General features: G+C 37.7%; 1 protein-coding gene across 4 annotated transcripts in view; it reads left to right on the forward strand.

The window, feature by feature from the left end:
- Positions 1-13,133, forward strand: part of LOC134226587 (neurogenic protein mastermind) — a 471,961-nt gene that overhangs the window by 448,050 nt on the left and 10,778 nt on the right. For all 4 annotated transcript variants that reach the window (XM_062707446.1, XM_062707447.1, XM_062707448.1 and 1 more), the window contains one exon: positions 5,847-6,219. In XM_062707446.1, the coding sequence (XP_062563430.1) occupies positions 5,847-6,219 (373 nt within the window). The remainder of the gene's footprint in view (positions 1-5,846; positions 6,220-13,133) is intronic.

The following is a 13,133-nucleotide window of genomic DNA, read 5'->3' on the forward strand; positions in this document are numbered from 1 at the left end:
GCCGCATCTCTCCATCCTCGGATACGCCCCACGCTCGCCAAGTCGTTCTGCACCTGGTCTGCCCATCTCGCTCGCTGCGCTCCACGTCGTCTCGTACCTGCCGGATCGGAAGCGAACACCATCTTTGCAGGGTTGCTGTCCGGCATTCTTGCAACATGTCCTGCCCATCGTACCCTTCCGGCTTTAGCTACCTTCTGGATACTGGGTTCGCCGTAGAGTTGGGCGAGCTCATGGTTCATTCTTCGCCGCCACACACCGTCTTCTTGCACACCACCAAAGATGGTCCTAAGCACCCGTCTCTCGAATACTCCGAGTGCTTGCAAGTCCTCCTCGAGCATTGTCCATGTTTCATGTCCGTAGAGGACAACCGGTCTTATAAGCGTCTTGTACATGACACATTTGGTGCGGTGGCGAATCTTTTCGACCGCAGTTTCTTCTGGAGCCCGTAGTAGGCCCGACTTCCACTGATGATGCGCCTTCGTATTTCACGACTTACGTTGTTGTCAGCCGTTAGCAAGGATCCGAGGTAGAAGAATTCCTCGACCACCTCGAAGGTATCCCCGTCTATCGTAACACTTCTCATTTATTACTTTCGATTACTAAACAATTATGTAAATGTAAAATCTTTCGACCTCTCAATATTTTCGGCTCATTTTTTTGGGAAGTGGGAAATGAGAAATACCTCATTACTCACTTCTCAATTCTTAATTTGGGGCAGTTTTGAGTTTGTAATCAAATGTTGCAAGGCAAATTTTTGCTAAAGCTAGCATTTCCTGAAAAAAAACACGGTCAGATAAGGGTATTAGCTTCTAAGAAAAACGCTTGCATTCTATGGAGCCGCTAAACCAATGTTTGTTTTTCAAAACAAGTTACGCATAAATCGCAAAGTAGTCACGAGTTCTGAACTGTTTTGTTCTTCCTGCATTTTTGGCATACTATAGAACTTATGTTAGCTCATGGATCATATTTCCCAGTATGTGTTCGATGGAAATTTTTGTTAGAAAACAAATAGTCATATCTTAAAATTATTGTATCAAATCATGCACCCAACCAGAGAATGCATGATTTTATGACAATCTTGCATGAATTCCATGCACAGATTGCATTAAGCGGAGGCCCATGCACAGATTGCATTAAGTCAATATAGCAAGCCATTGCATTAGGTCTCTGGTCACGAGAAAAAAGAACTAGGTATGTGTTTGTGTCTACATAGAATCTATTTTTAAACTTCCGTTGAGGAACGATGCTTTATACATACTTCGCCAACCTTATTTTGCTTAAAAAAATTGGCCTAAGACGAGAATTGAACCTAAGCCCTCCACCAAGCCTAGCACACTTTGTTGAGATTGGTGCCCCTAAAAATACGTAGTTAAATTCATTTGGATTTTGGACAGTTTTACCTTAAGTGAAATTTGAGCAATCGATGGATATATTGTTGTACATATTTCCACAGCTTTTTCAGTAATTTCATTTCTAAACGAATTTCTAAAGAAACTTCAGAGAATAATTTGCTGAAGAACCCAGTTGAAGAATTCCTGTCACATTCCATATAAAAAGTATAAAAAAATCATAGAGATTTTTTTATCGTTTTGATCTTCGGAGTTTCAGAAGAACCTAATTGAACAGCACCCAGAGAAATTTCTGATGGAAATTTTTTGTAAATATAAAAATAAGAATCCTAAAAAACTGGCCCCTTAGGAATTATGAAAAAAAAATCTATTTTAGCGCTGTTTTAATCTCGGAGCTATTTAAAAGCCAAGATTCACACTGCTGTGTCACAATGTATGATTCCTTTAAAAAATCCCAATATTTTAAATTCTCTAAAGATTCATTGAACAATTAAATTTTCAATAACAGCTCGAAAATAAGATACTCAAATTTCGCGGAAGTGATAATTTATGATGAATGTTATGCTTGGCATTTCAATTAGAATAGATTCATTAAATAGTTTCAGTGGAATTCCATGTCACAAAAACATTTATCTCTAAGGTTAATGAAATCTCTTTCGAATGTTTTATATAATTTGGATAAGCAGGTTGAATAATAGAAAAAAGCATATGTCAAAAGTTTTATAAAACAAAAGCTTTGTTAAATGAATTGATTTTTGCCTCGTTTGTTCATATCCTAAAATATTCTTTGAAAACCAAGATCCAATTTCTACTTTTTCGAGATACAGAAATCCTCAGTCTCGAGTCAAGTTTGAAAATTGAGTTTAGATTTTTTTCCTGAACAACAACTTCTTCTTCTTCTTCTTCTTATTGGCATTACATCCCCACACTGGGACAGAGCCGCCTCGCAGCTTAGTGTTCATTAAGCACTTCCACAGTTATTAACTGCGAGGTTTCTAAGCCAAGCCATTTTTACCATTTTTGCATTCGTATATCATGAGGCTAACACGATGATACTTTTATGCCCAGGGAAGTCGAGACAATTTCCAATCCGAAAATTGCCTAGACCGGCACCGGGAATCGAACCCAGCCACCCTCAGCATGGTCTTGCTTTGTAGCCGCGCGTCTTACCGCACGGCTAAGGAGGGCCCCGCTTCTGAACAACAAATAGTTCATATATTCTTGTGGATAGAATTCTCGCCTAACTTTTAAAAAGGACCTAAGTAACATTTTTTTCGTGAATTAATTTGAATAGTGCAATCAACAGAACAACATGGAAGCTTTTGATTGCAGTACTCAAATTAATTTATGAAAAAAATGTTACTTAGGTCCTTTTGAAAAGTTAAGCGAAAAATGAGAATCCATCATTCAGGTGTATTTTTATGTATCTCAAGTTTTGAAGCGCATTCGGGTATCAAAAGGTAGAAGCGTAGTGCCGAGGCTCATATTACAAAAAAGGTTCTTTCTCAGAAATCTTCGAATGAATTATTAAAATAATTCAAGGGGGAATGAATTTGCTTCACGAGTTCCTTTGGGAATTATTTTGTTTGCCAAAATATTTCTGCAGTAATTTTCTCGGAAATTCCTTTGCAAATTTATTCAGGGACTACTCCGGGACTTCCTTTGGAAATTCCTTCGAGATTTTTTTTAGCGTCCCTTCGAAAATTTCTTTAGTAACTCCTTCGATTTTTTAAAGAATTCCTTCGAAAATTTGTTAAGCAATATATTAAAAAAAATCTTTGTGGAAGCCCTTGAGAATTTTTTTTTTGAGAATTCCTTTATATATTTTCCAAGTAACTGCTTCACGGATACCTTCGAAAACTATTTCAGGAAACTCTTAAGGAGATTCGTCCTGGTATTTCTTTGGAAATTTCTTCAGTACGGAAGCTCCTTTAGATATTCCATCAAAAAATCTTTTACAACGTTTATATAAATTTCTTTCAGAATTCCTTCTGGAAGAAATTTATTCGGAACATCCCTTTGGAATATTTGGGAATTTGAAATAATTTTGCAAATTATTGTATTATTATTTTTATAAAAATATTATTGGAAATCCTTTGGAAACTTCAAAAACTTCATCAGGAGTTCTTTCGCAAATTCATTCACGAATTCTTTCGAAAACTGAACAAACTTCCGGATTTTTAAATACAGCACGCATTTAGTTTTGTTTTGGAATCATATAAAAACATTTTGAAACAATCTAACCATATAGGGCATTTTATGACACGTTACGCGGTGGCCCGACTATTTACTTTAAATGTTTTGTTTTGGTATGATTCTGCGTGAACATTCCGTTAGGTCCGACCACAAAATAATGTTTGTAACTTTTTCTTTTCATTCGCTTTCTTCAGCATTTCATGCTTAAAATGCAATGGTATAAATAATACAAGGCCGTTTCAAATATTTAATCAACTTTTTGTCCTACTGGTCTCCGGAATGTTAAGGGGGATAATAGAAATAAATATGAAAATGAAAAAAAAATCAAAAAACTCGTCCGATTTGTTAAAGAATGTTTTGAAAATCCACAAAATCATCCGAATTTTTTTTGTTGCCCCCTAAAATATTATTTTTTGGCAAAAAAATCTGAGGGGGGGAGACAAAATAGATTTTAAATATTTGTATCGGCCTAACGACACGTTTTAAGAATCATATGAAAAACTTTGTTCTGCCCTGGCAGTAGACGAAAAGAAAAACAGGTAAAATTTATGATGGGACCTGATGGGACCCATCGGCATGTTCAGCGCGAAATAACCAAACAAACGGGCTCGGGCTCCCACTAATTGTCAAAGTAGACAAACACGAGAAAAACAGCTGTTTCGATCTGTCTCATGAAATGCCTTATTGACCACTTCACTCTTCCCAGCTATTCTGATCAATTCGTTATTGTCGGCGTAGCACCAACTTAGAATTCGGAAATTGGGACTTCCGAACCGAACTTTCTTCCGAAGTTTTATCTGTCAAACTAATTGATGCGTTGTTTAGCGCATCTTTAGGGGAATCCAGCGCACCACTTCGGATGTTGGGAAAGTTGCCTGTATCTGGAGAAAAATCCAACTTCGGTATAAAAAGCGTTCTAACAAGACAATATTTATCCATGTATTGCTGATTTTATCACACAGACACACATATTTCACAAAAGACATCCCTGTACACAAACTACATAAACGATTTCGCGCACTCAATTAAGAAATACACTTTATTAGAGATCATCAAATGCGTAAATGTTAAACTATTTCTTGCAGGAGCAAACAAAAACGTGACAGCAAATTTAAAAACAACCATGCGCGCATGGCTTGCTGCGATCTTCTGATACGTAAATCTTCTTCGGTCAAATAACCGGAAAACAATCGATTGAAAAATGTCTCGATTTAAATCGGAATAAACTATTATTCTGCGAAATTACAGTGGATTCAATGTATTCTTGGGTCTTATTGACACTCAGCGTATTGCATTTTCTTAGGACTTCTTTAACCAAAAATCTGTCAAATCCTGATCTAAATGAAATATTCCTCCCTACCTCAAATAGTTGTAAAATTCAATTCTATTCTGATTCGAAAAAATATATAAATTTCTTTGCATCGATGAGAATCTAACGGAATAATTGAAGAAGCAACCTTTAGAATAACTTCTTCTTCTTCTTCAATGGCGCTACATGTCAACTGGAACTTGGCCTGCTTTTAACTAAGTATTCTATTAACATTTTAGAATAACTTATCTTCTTTTATTAGCAAAGGTTAAAACGTGTCCAATTTGTACCACACTTATGTGAACTTCCACCTTCCACCTTCTTTGCATTCCAATTTCTTTATACGCGCTACTCTTCGATGGTTGAACATAGACAGATCGTCTCCTTTCAATCTTTTAAATGTTATTTTCTTTCAAATAACGAAAAGAGCAAACAAAGATACTCATGAAATATGTTTTAATATAGAATTCATGGAAACTTTACCAAAACACTGTTCTATCCAGGGATCCCATGTGCTTCCAGCTCGAATAAGTATTACTAAAAAATCCCGTGAAAATCCACTGCAAATATATTGCCTTTCAGCTTTTATTCCCATCGCAACATTGTGGCTTCGGCATGCAATTTCCGCAAAACATCCGACGAAACGTAGTTTCACCAACCTGCCTGCACACGAACACCATTGATTGCTGAATTGCAGCCATCCAAAGCTGAAATTTTATCGGATCGAACCGGCTTAAATGCACATAATCCGCTTCGGTATTTTCATCCCTCAACCACCGACCCTACCACGGTGGTGTCGCTTCCACACGAAAATGGCAATTTAAATTCGAATATACAATTTCCCGAGGCAATTCCCCAATCCATTCAATCGGAATCGGATCATGAACCCCCCGGGCAGCAGGCAGGGGGGCAACCCCCCGTTTCGTTTCGCATTATTAATGAGAAATCTCGATTTTAATATTCGTCACTTTTTCGCTCCGATTTCGTCGCAGGTTTCCGCCGGTCAGCATTTACACCTAAGCAGTGACCTCAAGACTGGCGTGTCCGTGGCAGCCCAGCAGGGTGTGTTTTTCAGCCAGCAACAGCAACAAGCAGCCCAACAATCCAACCAGCAGCAATCTCAGCAACCCGGCGCTGGTGGTCCTCAGCAATCGCAGCAAGCTCCTGGTGGGCCTGGCAACCCACAGCAGCAGCAGCAACCACAGGGACCCAATCAGAGCAATCCGAATGGGGGGAACAGCGGTAACAGCAACAACCCGAGCGGACTTGGTCAAAACAGCAGCGGGAATAATGGCAACAATGGTAACGGCAACAACAATCCTCAGCAGCAGCAATCAAATCAGGCACCACCAAATACGTCGCAAGGTAAGAAAATATTTTGTTTTTTTACTTGAGGGGAAAGGGAGTGTAAACATGAACAAAAATCATCGCTGTCTGCGATGAAATCGATATTGAAAATAAGGTGATTTTCAAATTAGGGTGGTTTTAGTCAGCAAATTTTCAGTTTTTCAAACCATATGAATTTTTAAATTAGCTTTTTCAATTGATCAGTAGTTGTGAAATTTACTTTAATTCCATAGAAGATTCATTTTTTTTTGTGAGAAATAAAATCCTGGATCACCATAATCACAACCACACAATCCATTAACATTTTCTTCATTTTCCAAATGAAAAGCTCACTCTGCCACAATAAACCCTCATTTGTTGTTGGGTATGGAGGGTGTGAGAGGTGGAAGAGTGCCAGGGTAGATGATTTTCAATTCCTATACATCAAACCACTATGGGTCGGCACCGATCGAAAATGGGAAAAGCATTTTTTTCGAACATTAATTTCATTGTCGATCCTTTAGATGCTTGAACACAACAGCGAAATGAATTTGTCATCCTGGATGTAGTGCCAATTAGTAGTGTTATATTTTTGATATATTTTATCCATATGTGGCCCATAGTAAACTCGTAGTAGGTTTCCCATTTCCACCCATCGAACGCCGACGTGTTCTCGTTTTGCTTCCCACGAGATTCCTTCTTGTGGAGCCGGATGGAGGTTAGGCAGCCACAAACGAGGAAAGAGGGAAGTGACATTGTGAGGGTGTGCCCGATTTGACACCCCCTCGGGCAACTACTACGATAATGGTAACAACACAATATCAACCAAACGGACACGAGCTTTTGACGGGAGCGCATGGGCGTCGAAAAAAGGGGCTACGTTCCTATGTTGACCGGACGCTGCGTACCTTTCGATGCTGACAACACTTCTATTTCTTGGCAAACAAAAAATAAACTCATGAATTTATTCATACTTTGTCGTACACCAGAAGAACGCTACCGAACATGATTTCGACTTTATGACGTTGCAAAATTCCCCTCACAAAAGTGCTTTGCCACACACTTGACACTGTCTTTTGAAATCCACCAAAATCCACACAATACACGCATTTATCCACTCATTATACGGTTGTCTAAATTTATTATCATTTTTTTCGAGTTGGTAACTCACTGATTGCTTCCTATTTCCCATTCCCGGACTCTCACAGTTGTTGCGATTTTTCGATTCGAATTTTCCCCAGCTTCGAGACCGACACAATTTACGATGCGCATGCGTTGAAATCCTCATGCTTTGTGGAGCTCGTTTCCCAGTTCCCCCACTGAAGCAGCAGGAAAAGCAGTACGGCACGTATGTGAATAAATTTGAATTTTCCAGCACTCCATCAAACGAGTTCCAGAACGGAGAGCTGTGTGTTCGACTCCGACTGCGATGAGGGGGGCAGCATATTGAATGTTGCGGGAACGGTTTCACTTCGGGTCGATGTGGGGCTGTGGATGGGGAGGTGATGGTTACCAGGAGCAGCTTTTTACGACTCCGTGTGGAAGGATATGCAGTCAGTTGCTGGATTTTAATTACTTATTCTTTTATGCTGCGGTAATGTGAGGCATCCTAATGAACTCTTGGGGAATCTTCAAGGGAAGTTCATTGTTAGCACACTAATCAGGGCGAAAAAGTATTGACTTATGCAAAGCATTGCATATAAAATAATGATTTTTTAAAGCTTCTTGGAATTGGGGTTTAAGTGTAAATTCGTTATAAGGTAACGATGGAATATGTATGTTCAGCATGCTTCATTATTACAGTTTAAGTAACTCGATATATAGGGGGATATCCCCCAACGCCGAACACCTCCCTATACCTGACACTTCGAAACCACACTTCTAGAAGTTATTTCAAAATCTTATGTAGTACTAAAGGAAATTATTTTGAAAGAATCAAATACGTGTATGGAAATTAGAATCCCGATGTAGAAAGAATTTTTTTTTCAAAATTTTAGATTGAAAAAATACTTCCAAAATTTTAAATCTACGCAAATTATCTGGAGAGCTTAATAACCAAAATTATAGTAAACTCTCCCTTACTCGATATTGAAGGGACCATCGAGTTGAGGAGGTATCGAGATAGGGAACACATTTATATTTGGCCGAATGTTGTTTGGCCGATTAGTTTAAATTTGTTTCCTTATTAAGTGAAATGAGAAGTGAGATGTTCGAAGTGAACAGTTAACAGTGAGAACTGAGAAGTGAGAAATAAGATGTTCGAAATGAATACAAAGTGAGAAGTGAGTTCTGTGAAATGGTAGTGAGTGTTAAGTAGTAAGATGCGTGAAGTAAAATGAGAGTAGTGGGAAGTAAGAAATGAGAAGTGAGTGGTGAGAAGTGAGATGCGATAGGATGTGAGTAGTTATAAAAACAGAAGCAAGGAGTGAGAAAAGAGTGGTGAAAATTAGGAAGGAAAAAGCGAGATGTTGGGTAGTGAGAAGCGAGTGGAGAATTATTACTCAGAAAGGAAAAGGAAGATGAAAAAAAAAGAAGGAAAGAGAAAGAATCTCGTTTCTCACTTCTCGTTTCTCGGTCCTCACGGGCGGCTCCATACAAAGTGGTGGCCAATAATTTTTTTTTTTTGGTTTTTCTGTATTTTTTATAGTATTCTAGTAAGATTAGCATAAGATTAATTATATGTATGTATTTTCATCGCATCCGGAAGATGTAACTAGTATTTAACCCAGTAATGAGCTACGTACTCTTGAACATTGTGAATCTTGCTGTGCATAAGATTAAATAGGAGAGGTACAGGTGGAAGCCCAGCCCCTCCCGATTGCCGCCCCCCTAACCAAGACCTGACCGCTTCCCCATTTTTTTAAATATGTTGTATAAGAGTATTGTATGGAGTGTGTGTTCGATTCTGCCCCGGTAAGGAGGAAACTTTTCGTGATCGAAAAATTCTCCACTGGTCCACTGGGTGTTATATGTCTGTTGTCTCATGCTAGGTGTTTACTTAAGTGTTCAGTCTGGTCGAAGACGGTGTTCCTATCTTTTCTATTGTCTTATCAATCAGGTATTCTAATGAAGAAATATTTCTCGTCCAAACCTGACCCCCTCCCCGCACCACAAACTTATCTGCCCCCCTCCCCCCACTGGAGATATTTTTCCGATCAAATAAATCATTCAAACTATTCGAAAGTATTATTTTTTAATTTTTTTCCATTAATTTTACTGAAGACATATCAACATATATAGGGAAAATGTTCCGATCTCCATCTCACTGAAAAAATCACTAAAATAAGAAATAAATCAAATACCTTTTCATTGCTTTGTTTTTGATGGGATGAACATCGGAGCCATGAGATGAAATCAAGGAGCAGTTCCCCTACTACAAAATTAAACATGTTATAATAAATTTTTGTTATTAACTTTCTCTTAAAACTAAACCAAATTTACGTACAATTAATGTAAAATGGCACCTGAACAGAGATAACTTTTTAGTCCAGTTGGGTAGATACAGTTTCTATATGGAATGATAATTTTCGGTCCGTTTTTTCCCTATTTTAACAAAAATAATAATAAAGTGTGTAACATGTTTAAGACTAAATTTGACATTTAACAGTTTCACCTTCCAAGCATTGTTTAATTTGTACGTTTTGCCTTTCTCGTACAAAGTTGTACCGAAAGGCTATAGGATTACTCCAAAAATGAACTTTTGATAGAAGGCCCGGAGACCCATAGTGTTATATACCGATCGATTGAAAATTGGCCCGAACCAACATTGCATTTCGGAATTATCGGAAAACCATTGTTTTTCTCAAGGTTCCCCCATTGGAAAAAAATCAAGATCGATTTCCCATAAGGTGCTTTATTGACCTTTCTTATGTAATTTTTTCAATACATTTTACGATACACGAAAAAGGCATCATCGCCGCTAGGTAGATTAATCTGTTTTTTTGATATGCTCGATAATCGTAATTAACATTTTAAAAAAAATCCGTTTCTCGGACTTTTATCCAAAATGACGCTCATCTGCAGCTATTCGCAGCTGGATTCTCATTCCGCCGATTATATAGACCTCAAACTGTGGTGGTGGTCTCTTGAGACTGCTTAGCCCTGCTCGTTAGATATAGTCCAACTTAAGCAAAAATCTATTTTTTTTCAATATTTACCTATTTTTTGTCATTTTTTATTACTCATGTACCCTAAACAACAAACTCATTGTATAGTTTAGACAATTATCTTTTCAACGGTGTATCAAATTTAAAAATTGTACCGTTATTCGCTGAGAAAGCTGCATTTGTTTAAAATGCGTTTTTTCTACAATTTTCACAGATTTCCTAAGTCTGATGTCTGTGGCGCAATGAGTTTTCATCACAGAGGGCTGAAATTTTTGGAATCTAGGTTTGAACTATCCGTCTATCAAAAGGTATACAAGTCATTCGATGCAAGTCAATTTTTCGATGTTTGGGCACCACTTTCCCCATAGTGCACTTCTCCCTTCTTACTACTCCCGTCTCACAAATCACTTCTCTCTCACCATTTCTCACTACTCACTTCATATTTCTCTCTTCGCACATCTCGCTTCTCACCTCTCTTTTCCCACTACTCAACTCTAACTTCACACTTTTCATTTCTCACTTCCAATTATTCAATCCTCACTTTTCACTTTGCACATCTCACTTCTAACTATTAATTCCTCACTCCCCACTTGACACGTCTCACTTCTCACTTCGCATTTTTAATTTTTCAATTCTCACTTATAACTTCTTATATCTTATTTTTTGACTTCTCATTTCTCACTTTTCATTTATAACTTCAAACTTCTCACATCTAATTTTTCGCTTCTTACTTTTCACTTCTCACAACTCACTTCGAACTTCTTACTTCTTACTTCTCACTTCTCACTTTTCATTTCTCACTTTACATTTCTCACTTCTCTTTTTTCACTTCTCACTTCGAATTTCTTACTTCTCATTTTTAACTTTTCTCCTCTCACTATTCATCATTTCTCACTTCTCATTTCGCACATCTCACTTCAGACTTCTCATCTCTCACTTATCACTTTTTACTTCTAACTTCTAACTTTTCACTTCTCCCCTTTCCTTTCTTACTTTTCACTTCTCACTACTCACTTCGCACTTTGATTTTCTCACTTATAACTTCTCTTTTCGCACTTCTCACTTTTTACTTCTCGCTTAGAATTTCTTACTTCTCACTTTTATCTTTTCACTTCTACCCAAGTAGCACACGCAACATCTTCAAAAAAGCACCTTGTTTCTATTCAGTTTCATTAAAGGCATTGGAAATACATCAAAGCACGAACAAATTGCATCAAAAATGTCAAAAATGTTTGAATTGTGATCAATGTTCCATTAACATTGCAATGCAGTACGTGTTTGACATTTGGAAACAAACAACCAAAGAATACTGAACTGCATGTTACATACACGCAACAAAATCATTAAGTTGCATATTTTTTACCATGTAACTTCAATGAGTCCCACCCTCCCCCTCGTAAAACTTTTTGTATGAAAGGTTCAATTTTTAGGAGTAAAGTAAAGGAGAAATCGACTTACGGAGCGAACGCAGTATGCTAGATTCAAGGGACTTTAAATTTTATAAAGTAAAGGAAAACATCTAGTTACAGAATATCGAGTTCATTGTAACACGTTTTAACGAATGCAACTTATTGCAAATGAAAAATAATACTACTGTGAATAATTACTTTATTAAAATAATAGGGATTTGGTCAAATTTAAAAATACCGCAGCAGTGTCCGATTTGAGGATACACTTTTATTGACCTTAAAATTTTATCGAAAAACATGTTCAAATGGTTATATGTGGTTCGTATGAACCATAAACTATTATATTTTGTCAGTCAAGATAACTCAACAAACAAAGATTCAAACGCCAATTTGACGAAACTGATGGCACTCCCACGTAAACCACGTTTCGGGTGACTCTTGGTTAATAATGCTTTCAATGTGGCTAAACAGAAGACTGTGGCAAATGATCCAACGTATTGCGTATGTCTTGAAGGTCGGTGCCGCTAGAAAAGTTGTATGACTCTACGGAGCAGTAATCCCAAAAGTGCGGCCCTCTAAGCATTTTCCCACGTCGATTTTTTTTTCCAGAATCGCAAACAAATTCTGTTCAGAACCTTCGGGATCTGTTGAGAATGCCAAACGGATTGTGTTCAGAATCCTCAACAGAATCCTAAACGGACTCAAACGAAATCTGAAAGGATTCTGCTCCGAATTTGGACCAGAATTCCCTTTAAATTCTTCTCACCCGGATTCTTTTTAGAATTTCAAACGAATTATGTTTAAAAATCTGAGCAGTTTCTTTTCACAATCTCAAACGGAAACTGTTTAGAATCCCAAACGGAATCTGTTTAGATCTCCAGACGAATTCTCTTTGGAATCCTTAACGAATTCTGCTCAGAATCACTATAGAGTTTTTCTCAGAACCTCTTTGTTATTTTCTAGGACATAATAGTGTACATAACATAATAGTGAAATTACAGAATCGGTCGACATATGATCATTTGGAAAAAAAGCGTAGAATATTCTCTGAGCTGAAAGATGCCATGGCGAAAAAACAAAGTCCGCTAGCTTGAGCTTAATTGACCACCCGTAGTACTACTCCATTATGATCAGATCAGCTGCACAAAGAACCAAAGATGTTTGGTTGGGACTAGCACTCATCTTCAATTTACAAGTATGTACTGGTAATCTTATTTGTTAGGTTATACTGGCGCCCTCCACCTCAGAATGCAAGTCCATGTAGGAAAAAGTAGTACATGACGATGCAATCACTCGATCACTGCAAGCCGAATATACCGCTGCATTTGCCACGAGTTTATGCGGAATTTTATTGGACTTTTCGGGTGAGATTGACGGGTAGAGGTTTGCCTTGGTTAACGAGTTGCCAATGTGATAGGAGAAAGCAATTGATGGAATT

This window comes from Armigeres subalbatus, chromosome 3, assembly GCF_024139115.2.
Source record: "Armigeres subalbatus isolate Guangzhou_Male chromosome 3, GZ_Asu_2, whole genome shotgun sequence".
NCBI classification, from domain to species: Eukaryota; Metazoa; Arthropoda; class Insecta; order Diptera; family Culicidae; genus Armigeres; species Armigeres subalbatus.